General features: G+C 57.5%; 2 protein-coding genes across 2 annotated transcripts; both read right to left on the bottom strand.

Moving 5' to 3' along the window:
* Window positions 1-233: 233 nt before the first annotated feature.
* GOT2 (glutamic-oxaloacetic transaminase 2) lies at window positions 234-12,042 on the bottom strand. Its single transcript, XM_086757895.1, has 10 exons — window positions 11,897-12,042; window positions 6,891-7,047; window positions 5,509-5,637; window positions 5,095-5,154; window positions 4,812-4,973; window positions 4,494-4,598; window positions 3,441-3,591; window positions 3,050-3,215; window positions 1,931-2,081; window positions 234-1,459 (listed from the first exon to the last, which is right to left on the bottom strand). The coding sequence occupies exons 1-10, from the start codon at window positions 12,040-12,042 to the stop codon at window positions 1,337-1,339; spliced, it is 1,350 nt and encodes a 449-aa protein (XP_086614021.1). The 3' UTR covers window positions 234-1,336.
* A 1,045-nt stretch (window positions 12,043-13,087) lies between these two features.
* On the bottom strand, window positions 13,088-18,963 carry CALB2 (calbindin 2). Its single transcript, XM_086758023.1, has 12 exons — window positions 18,832-18,963; window positions 16,005-16,081; window positions 15,729-15,818; window positions 15,558-15,638; window positions 14,814-14,870; window positions 14,652-14,729; window positions 14,476-14,531; window positions 14,238-14,277; window positions 14,077-14,130; window positions 13,816-13,887; window positions 13,372-13,565; window positions 13,088-13,292 (listed from the first exon to the last, which is right to left on the bottom strand). Exons 1-11 carry the CDS (start codon window positions 18,920-18,922, stop codon window positions 13,449-13,451), a joined length of 813 nt encoding a protein of 270 aa, XP_086614149.1. The 5' UTR covers window positions 18,923-18,963; the 3' UTR covers window positions 13,088-13,292; window positions 13,372-13,448.
* Window positions 18,964-19,516: the final 553 nt, after the last annotated feature.

The following is a 19,516-nucleotide window of genomic DNA, read 5'->3' on the forward strand; positions in this document are numbered from 1 at the left end:
CCGTGAGATTCAATTTCAGCTCCCTGACACCGACTCCCACCTGGGGCAGGCTCAGCACAGTGCTCTTGGGGCACACGGGTGGAAACTGCCCTCTCTCTATGTGGAAATCCTCCAGTGACTGGGGTTTCACTGGCCATACCAGATCCACTGTGCTGGCACATCCCCAACAGTGAATATTTGGTGCGTGGAAGGGACAGGATCCAGCTGTGTGATGACAAGAGGAAGCCCTCAGCTTGACAGAGCTGTGCGCCAGTTTATTTGGATTAAAATTCAGAGTCCAGTGAGTCACAGAGCCTCAGGGACACTCAGTTTAAACGGACAGAATGTTTTTTTGAGTCCTCAGCTCTCAGACTTCCCGCAGAATCTTCCCTGTTTTCTGGTGTTGTTTGAAATTTGGCTGAACAGAGCAGATGAGAGGGAGACCCTGCACCCCCACGTGAGGGTGGACACAGCAGGGCCCACTCCTCGGCTCATGGCTTTGGGACACACACATAGACTCTGCTTCGCAGGGAGGGCTGCTGGGGGTACAGGGCTGGGCTGCTGGGGTTGGTACAGGAACGGGGACAGACAGAGGCCAACAGAGAGCAGTTTCCAGGGGAGGTTCTTACTGGGGGCTGGGAGGGTGGGGCGAGAAATTGTTTCGCCTCAGGGCATGGGAGTGAAGTCAGGAGAAACAGGCAGGTTTAGACAAGGGACAGGGGTCTGCCCTACACACCAGTGCCACTGTGAATTACACCTGAAAGATTCCCAGATGGAAAGAGCAAAGCCAACACTGGAGCAGATTTTAGAAGTGAGAAGACCTCAGAGCTGGTTGTCGGAGGGCAGCTTCAGCACTGCCCAGCCCTGGGCTGGGAGGGGGAAGGAGGACAGAGCCTGCTGGCAGCAGGGACCAGCTGAGGAGGTGGCAGGGGTGCATCTGAGCAGCCCCTCCCATGCAGCCCACCCAGCTCCCCACCCGCTGCTGCTTGGGCCAGCGACCAACAGCCCCACAAAGCCTTCTCATGAAGAAATGAGCATTGGGAAGCCTTTGGTGCCTACATTGGTAGGATGGCAGTGCTAAGCATTTGCTTCTTCCAGCGCAGATGGGTGCTGGGGCTGATGGACAAAGGATGGACAGCAGAGGAGAATGGCTGTGACGAGCGGGAGCCAGCAATGATGTCCCTGCTCCACCACACAGGGTGGTTTTGACTAGGCTTCTACAACAACTTATCTACAAGATACATTCAGCAGCGGCGTCAAGTGCTGTGGTTGGAAGTATTCTGCTTGTTTCCTTTCCCTCCCCATCTTCGACCGGTGGGGAAGGGAAGGCCACCAGCTCCAGAGCACACCTCTGTCTTTACTTTGTGACTTGATGGATGGCATGAGCCAGGTAACCTACATTGCCCGATGTAACTCCCGCCACAGAGATTCGTCCGTCCTTTGTCATGTAGATGGAGAACTCCTTGATCAGCCGTTCCACCTGGGGTGAAAGAGGAGAGTTCAAACCTCAGGCCAACCTCTAACTCTGTTAGCAGAGTGCAAATTTACCCAGATTTGCCTGAACTGAAAGAAGACTGGGAGCCAGCAGACATGGCATCCCACTACCGAGCAGTGAACCTTGTAAACCAGGAAATGCTGCTCGGCTCTTGGGCAGCACACAAACGCTGCAGATGTTCAGCTGGGAGAGTCACCTCACTTGAGGTCACCTCAGAGCAGCACCAAGTGACTGCTTCCTTTGACAGATAAGCAGGCTACATCTGCTTTCAACCTCCACAACCACAGAAGGAACAGATCAAGACTTGGGTCCCCACAATGCTCTAGTGCTGAAGGCTTGGAGGATGTTCCTCCTGGAGGGAGAACTGCCTACGAGGGCTCATTTTGGCACCTGCAGTCTAGGTCTTACTGACAAGGACCACAAACGACACCCTGAGGTGTCGTAAACTGTGTTTACCTGCTCAGGCTTCAGCCCCGTGAAGCAGAACATGCCGATTTGGTCAGTGATGTGCTGCCAGTTGTGGGAGGATCCCTCTTTCTTGAGGTTGGACACCAGCTGAGTCCGCATGCTGATGATCCGGTCGGCCATGCCCTTCACCTCCACAAGCCTGAGAAGCCAAGCCAGGAACTGCTCAGAGCAGGACTGGGATGCACCAACACTGCTCCGCTCCCCCACTACTGGGAATCAGCTCTCTAGTATCCCAAAAACATGGGGGAAGCAGATGAGCAAAGACCAGAGAGCGTGAACCTATAGCTCCAGCTGGGGAGCTGCGTCTTTGTCCTAGTATCTGAAGGTGACTGCTATTTATTTATTCCGTAGTTTTTGGACACTACTACCAGAGTATCAGCATCTCTCACTTCTGAAAGCTAGGGGTGAGTTGGAGGCCCCATGGCAGCACTGCCCAAACCCAGATAAAATAGTATCTGCAGATAAACAGAGTGCAGGGATGCCTCCCAGCACAGGCAGACGTCCCCTGCTCCAAGGCAGCACAGCTAGGAGACGTCTCCGCTGGGCCCTGGATCAGGCACAAGCATCAGCCTGCCAAAGGAACACCACTCCCGGTGAGGCCGTAACACACTGCCAGCCTTTGTTCTGCCAGGCCAGCTGCTGGCAGGGGCTCGACACAGAGGGGTTGGGAGAGCAGCATGGGCTGACGCCAGGAAGCAGGCTTAGGGCATGCAGGTTACATTCCTGGCTCTTATTCCCAGGAGGCTTACACATCCACTTCCCCCATCTGAGACATACTACGTGGTTACAACGCCTCAGTCAGTCTTTTGCATTCCTTGGACAGGCAGCTCCTGCAGCCCCCAATCCTAGGGGAGCTTTATCTCCTTCTTTACAGTGTTTTCTGCCTTTGTAACACAAGGGAAATGTGTTTGTGTCTGGCTGGACCGATACCAGCCAATGCCAGGACATCACCAGGGATTTCTCCAGAGGAAAGGGGTGGTGTGTGGTTCTGACTGTACCCCTGAAGCTATGAGGTGCCCATGACAGCAGCAGGCAGTAAAGCACAGCACAGGGCTCCCACAGAGAGACCTCATCTCGCTGTCTGGAGCATTAGGGGTTCCCTCTTACCACTCCTTCCGAAGGTCAGGGGTGTTCAGGATGACAGAGGCGATGCGGGCTCCGTTCAGGGGTGGGTTAGAGTACATGGGGCGGATGAGGATCTTCAGCTGTGATTCCACCCTCTTGGCTTCCTCCGCATCACTGCAAATCACCGTGAATGCACCCGCACGCTCTCCTGAAAGAGGGGCAGTCAGGTCTCAGCCTCTGCCCTTGGACAGCCAGGGCTGGGGCAGGACTTGACCAGCCAGGACCAGAACAGCTCTAGTGGAGCCCTGTTCTCTGGATCAGTACTGCAGGATGAACACAGCAGCAGAAACAAGCTGGCTGCTAAACCCCGGAGGCAGCGGGGTCCCTCCAGCAGCCTGGATGAAACCCTTTCCACACCACTTGCTCTACTCACCGTACAGCCCCATGTTCTTGGCGTAGGACTGTGACAAGAGGACGTTGATGCCCTGCTCGATGAAATGCCGCACAGCCCAGGCATCCCGGTTGATGTCCCCGCTGGCAAAGCCCTGGTAGGCCATGTCGAAGTACACAAGGAGGTTTCGTTTCTGCCAGCAAAGAGGGGAGATAGTGTCACAGGAGCCGAACACCCCTCCAGGGAGCAGGGCAGCAGGCTGAAAAGAGCCATGCAGGCAGTGGCCTGCTAAAGTGCGACTCTGGTCCTCCAGAAGTACAGCCATTCCCCTTTGTTTGCCACAGGGAAGGCAGCCCCAAAACCACAGCTACCCACCACACATCAAAACAGCAGGTCAAGACCCTCCCAGGGCATTTATGGGATGTGCGGTCTGGCCCGGGAGGCAGAATTGGATTCAGCAGTAATAAATTATTTTCTTTCAGTGTCTGCTGTATTATCAGTTTCCAGGAAATCCACCTGGGAACCCTCTGGGCAGGTGCCAGCCCTTCCAATGCCTCCAGGCAGATAACCCGGCCCCACTGCCTTCAGAGACCCGCAGCCATCTGTAGGCCACTTTGATAGCTACCAATTTTCAAGACATAGCTAAGGCCAGGCATCCCCAAGCCAAATTTAACTGGCTACAGCTTGGGAGAGCGGCAGGGAGGAGAAGGAGTAAGGAACAACCTGCCCCTATCTGTTTCCAGCCGAAACTTGCAAGGAGTCAGAAGGCATGTGAAAGATCTTCCAGTGTTTTTAATACACCAGCACCGGGAGACCCTCTCCAGCTTCACAGCTCACTCTTTCAACCCTGCTACTCTCCTTTCAGGCCTCCCTTCCTCAGCTTCCTGAGAAGGTGCCAGCAGGAAGCCCAACAGTCAGCTAGAAGCTTTATGGGTGCACTTGTCTGGCTCCTGTCTTCAGGAATATGACACTCATCCTGGCTGCAGGCAAGGGAGTAACCTTTAGCGCAGTGAAGACCAGATACCACCCATAAAAGCCCAGAGATGTGCTTTTCCTGGGAACAGCACAGTACCCCTGGGACACTTTACTGCTCACCTTCACCACAGCTGCCAGCTCCTTCCATTGCTCCTGCCGGGGATCCACCCCAGTGGGGTTGTGAGCACAAGCATGCAAGAGGATGATACTCTTCTCTGGAATTTTCTAAGGAAGACGGTACAGTGAATTAATTATTAATGACATCTGAGCACCCTCCTCAGCAGCTGAGATGGGATTCTTGCCCTAGACAGCATAAACAAGCTCTGCAAGGCTTCCAGCCTTCATTTGGTGCCTTCAGGCATCATATTTAGGCTAAAGCAAGATGATCACTGTCTCCCTGCATCACCTCCTTGCTTCCAGGCATGAAAGGCAACTCACGGAAATGTCATCCATGGCTCCAGAGAAGTCAAGGCTGCATGTCTTGGGGTCGTAGTAGCGGTAAGCTTGAAGTTGCAGGCCAGCATCACGGAAAATGGGTGTGTGATTGCCCCAGGATGGTTTAGGTAGATACACATCACGGCTAGACTTGAAGAACCGTTGCTGATCAAGAGAAATACAGAGCATTCAAAGAGGCTGAACAGATTCAAGCAGTTAGAAAAACCCAAAGATTCAGCTCTGGTCAAAAGTTGTCCTTTCTTTCCCCTACTAGCCCAGGACTTACCAAAAAGTTGGCTCCAATTCGCAGAGATCCAGTTCCAGAAATACCCTGCACAGTGACATACTGCAAGGCAAGAAACAGATAAATGAGTCTGAGCAGCCACGGTATGATACAAGGGAAGCCCAGTCACCACGTCAGGATTGGCAGAAGCACAGCAAAACAGGGACATGGGGCTGGAGAGGATCATGTGGGTCAGCAACTCCAGTTGCAGGGCAGGGAGCTGGGACCACTGGCAAGGTGAAATCCCCTCCTCAGGGAGGGCTGTTTCACCCCAGCTTTCAGAGGAAGCCGTTATCCTTGGGCCTGGCCAGCCTGCAACTCAGAGGCATGAGTACCCCTGCCAGTCCCTGGGCACCCACGTACCAGCTATGCGTCAGACAGCGCTGCCCACCCCCAGCTTCCCAGCCCACTCCTTACCCGGCCGCTCTTGAAAGCTTCGTTGTTTTCACCCAGAGCCAGTTCTGCGGATGCCCGGGTGAAATCCGCTAGCCCCGCGATAGGCAGGTATTCCTTGTCCATCTTCTTGGATGCTATCATGGCCTCCGCCTGGGAAGGAGGACACACATTCAGCAAGGAAGGCATCACTGTGGAGAAGATGGTGGAGGAAGGTTGCTTCTCTTTGCATTCGCTCACTCAAGAGGGGCAAAGGTTGGTTTACAGGAGTTTCCCTTCAGAGATCAGGACTCATTCAAAGCCAGGGCAGCAGTAAACATTTCAGGTGACACACTGCTTTTACCACAGGGCAAGGTGCCCTGTGGCTACCAGAGCCCTCAGTGGGTGCCAGAGTCGGTATAGCAGAGCCAGGAAACCTGACGCCAAAGGAGAGCACCGCTTCCAGCCCGTTACAAGCTGCTGCTGCACAAGGATACACGCTGCTTTGCCCAAGCAGGAATTGTCCCGCAGGATTGTGAGACTTGCCTGTTACTGGAAAGATTGTCTCTACGTAGGGAGACATCTCAAAAGCAGGTAGGGCAGCAAGCCCTTTGCAGGGCCGTGTCATGCTGGGAGTGTTATTGAACTAGATGGAGCAGGTTAAAAAAAATCCAGAAACATCGGCCAATTTTGAAGCATTCACACCAGGAAACCTTTCCTGCAACACCGCCCAGGCTCCCCGGTTATGACCCAGCTGCAGTACGTGCTGACACAGGGAAAGTTAGGGCAAGGCATGGCTTTAAACCCCACATTGATAAGAAACATACACAATACATCCTCCCTACACCAAGGAGACCAGCCAGTCAGTATGTATGTCAGCTGCCAGCTATTTAACGGCCTATTTCTATGCTTACAGCCCTGAAAGGCTCTGTAATGCCCTCAAGGGCAGTCTCCACACGCAGCTCCCTGGGCTGGAGTTTTAGACTGGCTTATGGAGAAACTGGTAACGATGCCTCAGCAGAATTTCTAAAACTACTCCATTAAGGGGACAATGTCAGCTCTTTCCTCCCATATGGGCTGGACCAGGGACCATCAGCCTATTCAAGAAACAGCCTGAAGTTCAGAGGGCAGCTGGGCTGGAGGGCTCATGGAAGTCAGCAACGAATTGGATTTACCCGGATTGGAACAGGAACAGGACACGTATTCCCTGTGTTATCCCTCACTACTTAACAACCGGCTCTGTGGTGTCTCAGAACCATTAGCACTGCTAAGGAAGACATCCAGGAACACTGTCCTGCTCTGTTAAACACAAAGCTTATTCTAAGGACCAAAAGGCAAACCTTGCCTGAAGGCTTTCCCCCTCCCTGATGCCCCAGGGTGCTCTACACCTGGACCCTGCTCTGCCCAGCAGCCAGCCCCAGGCTCACCTTGCGAACACAGCTGAGGACGTATGGCTTCCCATTGTCATCCCGGTATGCCCCCACACCCAGGTTCATCTTCTTGGAGTTGGTGTCGCGCTTGAAAGCTTCTGTCACACCCAGGATGGGGTCGGGGGGACCCATCTCCACATGGGACCACCATGAGCTGAAGGGGAAGAAAAGCAGCTAAGAATTAGGCTTGCGAAGTGGGCAGCGACGTTCACCAACATGGGTAGAGAGAAAACCTCAAGGGAAATCTTGTCTTTAAACCACTGGAAAAGGTAAAGCAGTGCCAAGAGAATTATCCAGGGGGAAAAAAAAAAACCGCAAACGTAACAACCCCATGATCTGGCACTGCATTTTACATTGCAGAATAGGCAAAGAGCCTTGGTTCACCGTGGGTGAAGACAACTGACGCCCTCCAAACCATTAATGCACAGAAATGGCCCTGCTTTCCTTACGTGCTGACACTTGAAACGTGCCAGGAAACAAGCCTTCAGCTCTTAAGCTCTGACCAGCTGCTGTCTCTCCCCAGCCTACAGGCAGGATCGCGTAGGTTAGTCTCCTCCAGGGAATCTTGGCACAAAGCATGAAGATGGAGCCTCTTCCAAACTCCTGGAAGGGCTCCTGTGCGTGAAGACTAATCTGCCTTTCCCGTAACGTTTGCTGACCTAATGAAGATATTTCCTTTCCCTGCCCTACAAACTCTGCCTCACGTGAAGAGGGATGTTGTAGCCAAATGCTGTTTTCCCGGAAATTGCAGAGGACACTTTCTTCCCGGTGTGACAAGTGACAGGCTCCGAGGCAAAGGCCCCTTCCCTTGCAGTCAAACACAAAACCTCCCTGCATCAGGAGGAGCTTTGTGCCCCACTCCCTCAACAAACCACCTGCCTCTGCCCTGCTGGCAGGACATCCTGAAGACGGAAGAGGCTCTCTTAATGTCAAGGGCAGAGCAGACCATGCTATAAAAAGAACTCGTTATTCTCTCTTTGGCCGCAGCCTCTGCCCAGTCCCACGTCCAGACTTTTCAGGCTTGTAAACAGCGCAAGAGAAGAGGTGTGGTGGTTTTTAACCTGCCTGGCGGCTGTAACAGCCCCCTCCTGAAGGTAGATTGCTAAAGACGATGACTCCAGGCAGCTCTGAGCATCTTGACTGACAGCTTGGTAGGGGACAAAGCATGCAGCACAGTAGATTGGGTTTATCTCCTCTGGGGCAGGATTCAGTCTTGATTGCTAAAGAAGAAGCGCACAGCTCCCAGGTATCAGCTTTACAAAGCTTTGCAGCTCAGGGAGGGCTGCCTCATGTGAAGATAACAACCTTTCCCAACTCGGGAATGCTGTCCCGGGGCTGGATCCTGCCCCAGGGAATGCAGGCAGCCTGGAGCCGCGCCGGGCCACCCAGACCTCCTGCGAGTGCTCGGTGTGGTGACAGAGTCGGCACATCTGAAGGCAGCAGGGCCAGGCAAGTTAAGGAAGCTCTAATGCTCGCTGCAGATTAGCAGAACAAAATCATCTTCTCCCTCCACTCTGTTCCCGTTTTGGGTCCATTTAGACCCAGTTTAGTCACTACATAAACATACTTTGCACTAGCACGTGCGCGTAGATTGCATCTCATCAGAGCCCCAAACATCATTTGCCCTCTTTAGAGTTAACTGCTCGTCCCACCCATACAGTATTTCCAAATAAAAAACCTCAGTTTCTCCTCTTGACAGGCTCTGTGAAAAAGGGCAGCAAACACGTAGAGTAGTTTAAAAATGGAAGATGTGCTCACCATTTTCTAGACCACTAACAAGTCTTAACCACCTCTCTGGTTAGGTGCAGGATCAGCTCAGGAGGATGAGTCAGTCCTGCCAGAAACACGCACCCTGCAGAGAGGGACCCGGGCTGCAGCCGACGGGCAGGGAGCAGCCTGGGGAGCCAACCCGAGCAGGCCACGCCGAGGGGGCTGTCTGGACAAAAACTGACTGCAGGTTCAGGCAGCACATGATTCTGCTTTGGAAAACCTCTCCTGACAGCTTCCTGGCGATGGAGGGGGTGGGAAAGAGAGAAATACACTTTGCACAGGAGCGTGTCTCTCTGCAGTTTACCTGGTCTGAGATTTTGGTATTGATGGCTGCAGGAGCCCAGATATTTATTTTAAAGAGCTGCTGCTGTGGGGATGGTGATGGCACCTTCTTTCTGCTGGGCTTTTCAGCAAGCAGCTTACAGTGTCTTGGATATTTAGGTCCCAATGCTGCAAACACTTGAGCAGGTCACTGGGCTCTAATACTCTGCTGCTGCAATTCATGCTGATCCTGCAGGCCTGTACCCAAGCTGCAGCACCCCAGAGAGTTAAGTACTTTCCTACTTCTGTTCTGAGCCAGCCTTTCCATCGGCTTAAGGCAGCGAAGGGTAGGTTTAGAACTGATTTTCCCGTTCTCTGCCTGAAGGTTTTGGGGTGAAGGCCAAAGAAAGACTCCTCTACTGTTTCCAGGGAGGTGAGCTTGCAGGGAGACAGGAGAAAAAAGCCCAGGCTTAGTTGTCCAAACGCATCAGGATACCCAAGAGATCACAGAAACAAAGCTTTCCAGGTGAGAGTCTGGGACAAGAGATCTACCAGGGATCTGAGGCCACAAGTCCTGACGCACTGCTACCCCTCTGTTACCGCAGCATTGTTGTCTCTGCACTGCGTTACATTTTATCTTGAGCAATTCAAAGTGCATTGGTCCAGAATAAAGGTCAAAGTTATAAACTGCACATCTTCTCTGCCAGACCGAGGTATTTCAGCGTGGAAAACTAAATGAAGACAAGTTTAAGCTGGGGCTGGACTTGAGGGATACCTGATGTAAGCCAAAGAACGCACGTTCTCCAGCTACGGGACTTGAACACAGGTGGCCTGAGTCAGAGCCAGATGCTGAGCAGAGCTGGTACTCATCTCCGTACTCTTCAGCCAGGCTGGTCTTCAGCCAGGCTGGTCTTCAGAACCAGTTTAATGCACGGCTGCAAGCGCAGTGTGGCAGATGGAACAGAGAGAGGGTAGGAAAACACTCCAGGAACTGTGTAAGCCAGCAATACCCTTTAAAAAAGTATGTGGAATTCATGGCCCGACCTGCAGAGACCTGAGAGCCTGCTGGATGGACTCAAGCCAAGCCCAGAAAGCAAGTCTTCCTCTAGGTAAGCAAGCATTTGCAAATCCAGTGAAGGCCTCCATTGTGAAGAGGCCAATCCACGTTCCCTGAGGTACAGCCACCTAAAATACTGGATTTCAAAACCTCTGCCAAAGCCCCTACAGCCGTTCTTCAAGCCAGAGCAGAGCCGAGGGCCCAAAGGCAACCAGAGCTAAAGCAAATATTTACACAAGAACAATGCCAACAGGCTGCTGGCTACTACAGTCCTTTCAAGCCTGAAAATTCCTTGCCCAGTCAGCTGCGGTAAGCTTCCCACCAGGAAAAGCATTTAAAATCCCTGTCTCGTGATACATCAGAGCAGCAGACCGGAGACTGAGTTATCGCCTTAACTAGCATTTGTGTGGCAAGGGAGCCATTTTAACCATTTCTTATCTCTTCACCTCTGGCCTGATTTCAGAAAGACCATTCCCATCACAGAGCAATGCTAACAGCTCCCAGCACTGTGTGAAGTTCCTGAAGATAAGGAAACAGAAAACTGCTAATCACTGCCTGGCATCCTCTGTCACTGTTAATGAGCCACTTCGGGAACAACTTGGGGCTGTGCACAAAGGCTCTTTACTTACAAAAGGGATGGTCTGTATCTTTTTTAGGTGACCTAAATTCAACTTGGTAATTGATAGTTTGCTGTATAACAAGCTTGAGAAAGCAGAGCTGTTGTCAGTGGGCTTGCACATCCTTCACAGGCCTGGTACAGTCCAAGGGCAGAAAGCAGAAGTTCCAGATAACTGCTCCTCCTGCGGAGAAGAGCCAGAAGGCTGCCTCAGGAGCAGCAGGGGCTGGGAGCATTTGTCTCACAAGGCAGCGAGGGGCCATACTGGACAGAACAGAGTTAATCAACACCTAATAACTTTCTTTATGTGCTGGAATGAGGAAACAAAAAACCCCACTGCTTTCCTGCACTGACAAGGGCTGGGAGCTGCTTCTTAAAGCTTCTCAAGCCAGTGTGGGCCAGGAGTCTGAAGGCCCCGGAGAGCAGAAAGGCCTTGGCCCAGATCTCTCTGCACGCTCCTGGTCATGCTGGTGTTCCCTGCCAGCGCCCTGCAGCTCAGCCCTACTTTGGGGAGCTGCTCCCGGCTCTTCGCAGGGCTCCGGCTGCACCCCGTGTCCTTCCAGCCGCCCCTCTGCCAGGTTCAGAGACAGCAGAGCCCAGAGCTGCCGGCGCAGAACCGGTCCTCTCAGCAACGCCCTCGCTCCCGTCCCGCTCAGGCCGGGTTTTGCAGAGCCGAGGGCAGGGCTCCAGCGCGGGCGGCACTGCCCCAGCCCCATTTCACGGTGCGCGGGGTCCCCCTGACCCCACGGCACACCGGCAGCAGCACCCCAGCCCCAATTCACAGCACGCGGGGCCCCGTTGCACAGCACCAGCACCACCCCGGCCCCGTTTCTCGGGGAACAAGAGTCCCCTCGGGCCCCATTTCGCGGTGCGCAGAGCCTCCCCGAGCCCCATTTCTGGGCGCACGGGAGCCCCCCCGGCCCCGCCGCACGGTGCCCGGCCGGTGCCGCCCCTCCGCGTGCCCTCCACGTCGGTTCCTCAAGGGCAGGCTGCGAGCTGGGGGTCGCCGGGCCCGGCCGCAGCCAATCAGAGGGCGAAGAGCCGCCGCGCGCCCCCCGACCCGCCGTGTGCCCCAGCCAATCCGCGCGCCGTCGCCGCGGCAACCCCCCTATCACCCGCCCACCGTACCGCGACGTCACCGGCAGCGCCTACAGGCTCCGTGAAGGGACAGGTGTCCTCCCCGCAGCCCCCCGCCCCGCCCCGCCTCGCCTCGCTTCACAGGGGCGCCTGGCACGGGGAAACCTCCTCCGCCGGTACCAAAGGGCGACCCCGGGGGACGAGCCGCCCCGCAGCCCTCACCTAGCGCGGGTGGCGGCGGCGGCGAAGCGCGGAGCAGCTAGGAGCCGGCGGGTGTGCAGCAGAGCCATGGCGGCGGCGGCGGCGAGCGGGCTGGCGAGCGCGCACCTCACACCGCGGCCCCCGGCCTCGCGCCCCGCCCCGCGCATGCGCCGCCCCCGCGCCGGACCCCCCCCCGCCCCCGCTGATACCCGCCCCCTGGCGGCCGGGAGGTCTCGCTGCAGCCGCGCCGACAGCGCGGTCCCGCGCTGCGCTGGGCGGCACTGGGCTGTACTGGGACATGCAGGGCTGTACTGGGACGTGCTGAGCTGTACTTCATGGCACTAGGCTGTGCAGCGCTGTGCTGAGCTGTGTAAGACTGTATAGCACCATATGGGGCCTTATTGGGCTATACTGGGCTGTACTGGGACATGCTGGACTATACTGCATGGCACTAGGCTCTACAGCACTGTGCTGAGTCGTGTAGGACTGTACAGCACCATATGGGGTCACATGGGGCTGTACCGGGCCATACTGGGCTGTACTGGGTCTTACAGGACTGTACTGCACCTTACTGGGCCGTACAGGGCTGCACTGGGCCATGTATAACTGTACTGCACCATACTGGGCTGGACATGGTTGTACTGAGCAATACTGGGCTGTACAGGGTTGTACTGGGCCATACTGGGCTGTACTGCACCATGCTGGGCTGTACTGAGCCATACTGGGCTGTACAGGGTTGTACGGGGCCATACTGAACCATACTGGGCTGTACAGGATTGTATTGCACCACACTGGTCTGTACCGAGCCATATTGGGCTGTACTGAGCCATACTGGGCTGTACTGGGCCATACTGGGCTGGACATGGTTGTACGGGGCCATACTGGGCTATACATGACCATATAGGACTGCATTGCACCATGCTGGGCTGTACTGAGCCATACTGGGCTGTACAGGGTTGTACTGGGCCATACTGTACATGGCCATGCAGGACTATATTGCACCATACTGGGCTATACTGGGCCATACTGGTCAGTACAGAAGCTGTCCCCCCTACACTTCCCCCCAGCACCACACTCACCCCACCACCATGCCCCCCCCCCCCTCCCCTTAGAAAGGTGGCACCAGTGTTCCCACCCTGGGACTGGTTTGCTAAACTGGGAGAGGGGGGGTCCCACCTCTCCCATCCCAGCGTGGGGAAAGAGGAGCTCGGCTCTCCTAGTACTCGAATTTATTTGTAAACTGTTCTTTGGTAAACAAGAAAAACTCAAGAAGAGACTGAACGAAAACGCTCCCTCCCCAAATTAAAAAATAAATTATAATTAAACCAACCAGGCGGATGGGGTAAGAAAAAAAAAAAATTATTTTTTTCCCCCAAAGTGGGATTTTAATGACCTAGAGCGGCTGGGGGAGCACCGGTGGGGGGGCGCGGGGTGGGGGTGATGGGCACTGAGCCCCATCGCCCCCACCCCGCGCCCCCCCACCGGTGCCGCGCTGTTGGGCTCTCCCCTATTCCGCTCATTTTTGGGGAGGAGGAGGAGGAGGAAGAACACGGGCGTCGGAGGAAGGGCGCTCCTACACAGGGGGCTCGTTGCAGAGCACGATCTCCAGTTCTTTGCGGTAGAGTTTGCCCCCGTCAGAGAGGTTCATGATGCTCTTCCTGTAGTTGGTGAGCTGCTGGATGCTCATCTCCTGCAAGAATTGGGGGGGGGGGGGGGGGGGGCACGCTGGGTACCCCGTTTCGACTTGGGGAGCACCCCCAAACTGCTTGGGACACCCCCCCTCCATGAGGACACGGGGCTGGATTTGGACCAGTGTCTCCCCAAGGAGCACGGACGCAGCGGGTGGAAGATGCTGCTGGAGCGGGAAGGCGGCACAGGGACGGGGTGGGGGGCACCCCGGCTCTGTCCCCCACTTATTTCCCCCCCCACCCCCCGCTTACTTTCTTATTCTTCTCGTACAGGTCTTTCAAAAGCGCGTCCAGCTCGTTCTCGTCGATGAAGCCGCTGCCGTCCTGGATAACGGAGGAGGGACGTCAGCCACCCCAACCCGGGCACGGGCACCCCCCCATTTACCCACCACAACTGGGGCTAAACCCAGCGCTCGCACCCCACACCAGAGCAGGGAAACCCAACCCCAAACCCCTCGTTTTGGGGTTTCTTTTATTTTATTCGGGGCAGTTTCCCGCGAGCCGGCTCCCTACCTTGTCGTAGAAGGCGAAGATGGCGTTGAACTCCTCCGAGGACAGCTTCATCCCCTGCGCAGCAGCAAGGGATGCCGGGGCGTGAGAGAGGGGACGGAGGCGCAAGCGGGGAACAGGAATGGGGTGGGCTTTTTTTTTTTTTATTATTATTTTTATTTTACCTGAAACTTCAGAAGGAAGTTTTCCTGCACAGGCAAAAGTCTGAAAAACACGAAGGGCAGGGATGAGGGGGAACCACCCAGGAAAAGACGTTTTAAAAATCAAAATAACTTTTTGCTCAGAAACCTGAGCAAATTAACGAGGAAAACCATTTTCCTCAGAAGCTGGAGCAGACTATTCCTAGAGTTTTGGGATGTCTTTCCCTCCCCACCGCTTCCTTCTCGCCGCCGGTGACCTTACCGGGACATCTCCGAGAGGCCCAGCTTCCCGTCGCCATTCATGTCGAACATCCGCAGCTGTGGGGAGGCAAGCAGCACCCGGTCACCCATCACCTCTCCCTCCCCTCCCTCCCACCCGCCGGGGGGGGCGGCGAGACCCCCAGAGACCCCCAGGAGCAGCCCGGAGATCCCGCTTACGATGGTCTGCGTGTACTCCTGCAGCTTGGGCTCGTCGTAGGGCCGGTTCGCCTTCTTCAGCAGGTCCGACAAGAAGCCCTGGAAGGAGAGGGCTTTGCTGGCCGTTCCCGTCCCCGGCTCTCCCAGGGTCCCGCCTCAGCCCACCCCCTGCCCGCAGCCCACCTTGAGCTCGTTGGCTTCGATGTAGCCGCTGCGGTCTGTGTCGTACCTGCGCCAAGCCTGCGAAGGGGTTGCCGCGAATGTTAGCGCAAGCTTGCGTCCCACATTTCCCCCCCATCCCTGACATGCGTGTACCCCCAGCGTGCCAGGCCAGGCTTTAATATTTGATTGCATCCCCCAATTAAACAATAGCACCCACTTACCCCCCACCCCATGCCACGGGGAGCTCCTCTTCCAGCCATCATCTCTGCCTTGGCTTCATTTTCCAAGCACAAGCTCTCCCCTCCCCGGGACGCTGCACGTCCCCCTCCGCCCCCCGCCACGTTTTGGTCCCCATCGGCAATTTCTCTCCCACCCTGCAGAGGGATTCACCCCGTACCAGGGCAATGGCGGGGTTTTGGGGTGGCCTGGAGCAGCGTTGTCTCCTTTAGCACATCCCTCGGGCTCACCCCGGAGCGGGAATTTACAGAAACAGCTCCCAATCCCCACAGCTTGCCTCATCCGGAGACCGGGACGCGGTGCCCGGCTGCCCTGAGAGGTGCCCAAGGGGCACTGAGGACTGGGAAAACTCAACGCACTCCCGCTCTGCCCCTAAACCAGCACCACCTCCCACTGCCGAGTTAAATCCTTACAGGGGGAGACTGGGGAGGTTCGGGATATGCCAGCTCCTGGTTGTTTCTCCACAGAGGAGCCGGGCATCACAGACCAAACCCCGCAGGGAACCCCAGCACAGCCCGCCCCGCTCACCTCCATGAACTCTGAGCTGGAGCCCACGTGCTGGCGAAAACACAGCAGGAAATTCTCCTCCGTGGGCAGGATCTGGGCCAGCTGCGGGCAACATGAGTGTCAGGGGGGAGCACGAGCGTCGGGGGGGGGAACACAAGTGTCAGGGGGGTCCGCAGGGCCAGCACCGCTCACCTCCGCCATCTCGATTTTGCCGTCTGCATTTTTGTCGTACTTGTGCATGAACTCCTTCATCTTGTCACCCAAGTTGTCGTTCTTGGAGTCCTGCCGGCAAGGAGAGGGGATGGAAGCATTTAACCCCCCTCCTCGAGTCGGTGTCCCCCTCCCTGCCTCCTGGAGCTGCCCTGATCCTGCTCGTGGGTGCCATTCCCAAACCGTCTGACGTGAGCCTGGACCCTCGGGCAGGAGGGAATGGGGGAAGGAAGGAGCAAAACCAGGAGAGGCCCTTACCACTCCCGCCCCCTTCCTCGCGCTTTCCAGCTCCTGGAAGAAGTTTTCCAGCTCTTTGCCTTCGATGTAGCCATTTCCTAGGGAAGGGAGAAAAAAAACCGCAATGAGACCCCTCTGGTGTCAGAGGGTGGGAGGTGACGGAGGGGATGCTCCCAGGGCACGCAGCGCCTGTCCCCTTCTGCACGGGGACATGGCTGCGAGGCGACTGCAGCAGCAAAGAAACATCAGCCGATGCTGCGCTGCACAAACCCAGCGATGCCCAAATTTGCAGAGAGCCGGAGCTCACCCCATGTTGTAGCCCAGAGAGGGGGCATACCCCAAGGCTCGTCCCCTGCACCCGCTTGTAGGGCGCAGGGGGCTTTGTCCCTATCCTGGTGTTTGCTCCATTTTCTGCATCTGGTGCTGTAACCGGGCGGTTTAACCCTCTCCCCCCTGAGCACCCCCGGGCAGGATTGTCTCCTCTCCACCCACTGCAAAGGCACGCGGGGAGCAGACACAACACCCGGCGCAGCATCACCCGCTGGGCACAGGATCAGCCCCGGGATGGGGTCAGCCCACAGCTGGCCTCCGAGGTGGCTGGGGGGCTCAGCAAGGTCCCTGTCCTGCCTACCCCCACAACCCCTCGCTGCTGCTCTCTGTGCTGAGCTGCGGTTCCTGCAGAAGCCGGGGTATCCACAGCCCTTCCCGGCCAGGACCTAACCATGCGTCGCTCCCTTGGCCCTCGGTGGCTTCCAGGGGGTGACCAACGCCAGGCGATGGCAGCAAGGACACTGCTCTGCAGTGCTGCCACCACCCTGCCAGAAATCCCGTCTCCCGCCAACATCTGGGCACAGCTGGGGGATGCGGCCCTTTCCTGACTGAGTGATAGCCAGGGCTCTTCTTTGTGGGCATCCACCTTCCCAAAAAAATCCCCCACCCAATTCAGCCTCTGGAGGCTTGGACTGCGGCACCCTGCTCTGTACTGCCTTTGGCATCATCACCCGTGGGCTCCCGGGCAGTGTCTTCACCCCGCCGCGACACAGAAGCTGGGAATAACCCATCCACATCCCGGCTGGAAGTGCCCAGGGAAGTCCCAGGGCACCTTCCTCGCTGACAGCTGCATCCCGATGGATGAGCAGCATCCCTCCTGGGAGGGGACGAGGGGCTCAGGTGGTGGCAGGGTGCTGGTGTGGGCTGCCCTTCCCAGGGGCTTTGCTTTTGTGGGTGCGGGAGAGCCTCAAGCTTCTTTGAATTCGGTTGGGAAAAAAAAAAATCAGCACGAGTTTTGAGCTGGGAAAAAGAAGAATGCCAAGAAAAGCCGTGGCCGGTGAGCTTGGTTTCCCCTGAGCAGCAGCTTGGGCAGGTCTGATCCGTGTTCACACAGCGGTGGGGTGCACAGCAGCATGGAAAATCCCACTTGGAGAGCCACGGCTGTGCCAGCATCCCCGGAGCCTCCCCGTGCTGCGGAGCTGTGGCTGGCAAAGCCAGAACATCGAAGACACTCGAGGGGACATCTCCAGGGTGGGGGGAAACAGGTAAAAGCCCACTGGAGGGGCTGAAGGGCAGGGAAGAGCTTGGGGGAGACAGGGATGAACCCCGGGTCCCTCCGTTACCCCGTGCCCATGGGCAGAGGGGAGTGGCCGGGGCTGTTGCAGCTCCCACCCGCTATGGCCGAGCATCGTCCTCGTCAAGGCCACCATCTCCCCGGGGCCGCGGGCCAAGCTGGATCCGTGCCCGCCCCTGTGTTTCGGAGATGACGGAGCATGTCCAAGGGTGGCTGGACACCCACACCAGGAGCTGCCCGCTCCCACGGGGATGCGACTGTCCCACCTTGGCCAACCCTCCCAGCTGCTCCGGCGCCAGAACCAGTGGTGGTAGGGACAGCTGTGCCCACATCCCCAGCGCTGCGGGGGTTGCAGGAGGGGACCCTGATGGTGCAGCCAGGAGGGCACCCAGTGCGGGCTGAGCTCCAGCTCCAGCAGCAGCACAGCCGGGGACGCTGTGTGACGCAGTCCCCAGGAGGGTTTTGGTCCCCAAACCTCCTCCCAGGGACAGAAGACCTCCCCAGAGGGCTGAGCCTTCGTCACCACACCATAGCACTGAAATAAACTATTTTCCCACCAAAACGATGCTGCTTTTTGCATTCTCCCCCCTCCTTTTGGGGGCTGGCAGCAGTGGGGTGGCATGCCCAGCTGTGGCCCTCTGAGATGCCCTCTGAGCATCCCCAGGGAGAGGTTTTGGGGGCTGGGGAGCAGGTGGAGAGGGATCCAGCGCCAGACACGGAGGGAACATTCCTCACTCGGCTCCGGGCAAGGGACATCCCCTCTGTCACCCCCCCGCCTCCAGGGCAAGGGGGTGGCCCTGGGGCCAGACTTCGTGGCTTCGTTGCCTCCCACCCCTCCAGGCAATCCAGCTGCGGAGGATGGGGCACGGCGAGAGCAGGGGGATGGAGGGGGCAGAGGGTGGGCACCGAGCAAAGGTTTTTTGGGAGGGGACACCCGGGGAAGGGCAGGACCTCTCCTGGCCAGCGTGACACCAGCCCTGAGCGAGCCCCAGCTCTCGGGGGACCCGGAGGACCCACGAAGGAACCCGGAGCACTCCCGGGCTCAACGAGGCGCGGAGGTCCCGGTGCCGGGGACTCCCGATCGTCTCCCGGATCCCGGAGCTCCCCCCGACGGGGCTGCATCCCGGGGGTTCTCCGGCTTCCCAGGGGCTCTCCATCGTCTGTCCCCCGCCCTCGCCGCCCCGCGCTCCCGGGGATGCTCAGCCCTGTACCCTCCCCGTCGGGTTCCGTGCGTGTGAGGGGCGGGGGGTGCCGGCGGGGGTCCCCCCGCGCCCCGGGACTGACCGTCCGCGTCGAAGTGTCGCCAGACGTCGAGGAACTGGGAGGCGGTGAGCTCGGCCAGGTGGAGGTGCGGGGCCTGCTGCGGGCCGGCCATCTCCCGCCGCTGCCGCCGCCGCCGCTGCCGCCGCCGCCCGCCCGTCGCCGCCTTTTATACCCGCGAGCGCCAGCGCCGCCCGCCGCCGCCAGGGGGCGCCGCCGTGCCGGGACACCGGTCGGGCACGGGGCGGGGGAGGAACCGGGATGGGACAACCGGACACCCGGACACCGGCACGGGGAGACCGGGACACCCGGAGATCGGGACACTGGGCACCTCGGAGGGCAGCCTGCGCCCTGCCACTTGTCCCTGCCCTATGTCACCAACCCGCTTCTGTGTCACCTGCCCTGCCCAATGTCACCTGTCCCTGTCCTGTGTCACCTGCCCTGTCCCACGCACTTCCCCCTGTCTGGTGCCACCAACTCCTGCCCAATATCACCCACCCCTGCCCCATGTCACCTAGTCCTGCCCCCTCACCTACTCTGCCCCTTGTCACCTACTCCTGCCCTGTGCCACCTACCCCTGCCCCATGTCACCTACCTGCATCCTGACACCTAGCTCTGCCTTGTCACCCCGCCATGGCCTGCCACCTCCTCCTGCCTGTCACTCCATCCCATCCCCAAGTCCCCGCATCCCTTCCTGTGCCACGCAGCC

This window comes from Chlamydotis macqueenii, chromosome 13 (genome assembly GCF_036417535.1).
Source record: "Chlamydotis macqueenii isolate bChlMac1 chromosome 13, bChlMac1.mat, whole genome shotgun sequence".
In the NCBI taxonomy this organism is placed as follows: domain Eukaryota; kingdom Metazoa; phylum Chordata; class Aves; order Otidiformes; family Otididae; genus Chlamydotis; species Chlamydotis macqueenii.

Bases quoted from the DNA above. Each gene is read 5' to 3' on its own strand.
- CALB2 (XM_086758023.1), bottom strand. From the start codon at position 18,922: ATGGCCGGCCCGCAGCAGGCCCCGCACCTCCACCTGGCCGAGCTCACC. The intron at 15,639-15,728 runs GTGAGCGGTGCT...TGTTGCCCGCAG, and splicing joins GCAAAATCGAGATGGCGGAG to CTGGCCCAGATCCTGCCCAC. The intron at 14,532-14,651 runs GTAAGCGGGATC...GCCTCCCCACAG, and splicing joins AGGAGTACACGCAGACCATC to CTGCGGATGTTCGACATGAA.
- GOT2 (XM_086757895.1), bottom strand. From the start codon at position 12,042: ATGCGCGGGGCGGGGCGCGAGGCCGGGGGCCGCGGTGTGAGGTGCGCG. The intron at 3,216-3,440 runs GTGAGTAGAGCA...CCCCTCTTTCAG, and splicing joins CAAGAACATGGGGCTGTACG to GAGAGCGTGCGGGTGCATTC. The intron at 2,082-3,049 runs GTAAGAGGGAAC...TTGGCTTCTCAG, and splicing joins CCTGACCTTCGGAAGGAGTG to GCTTGTGGAGGTGAAGGGCA.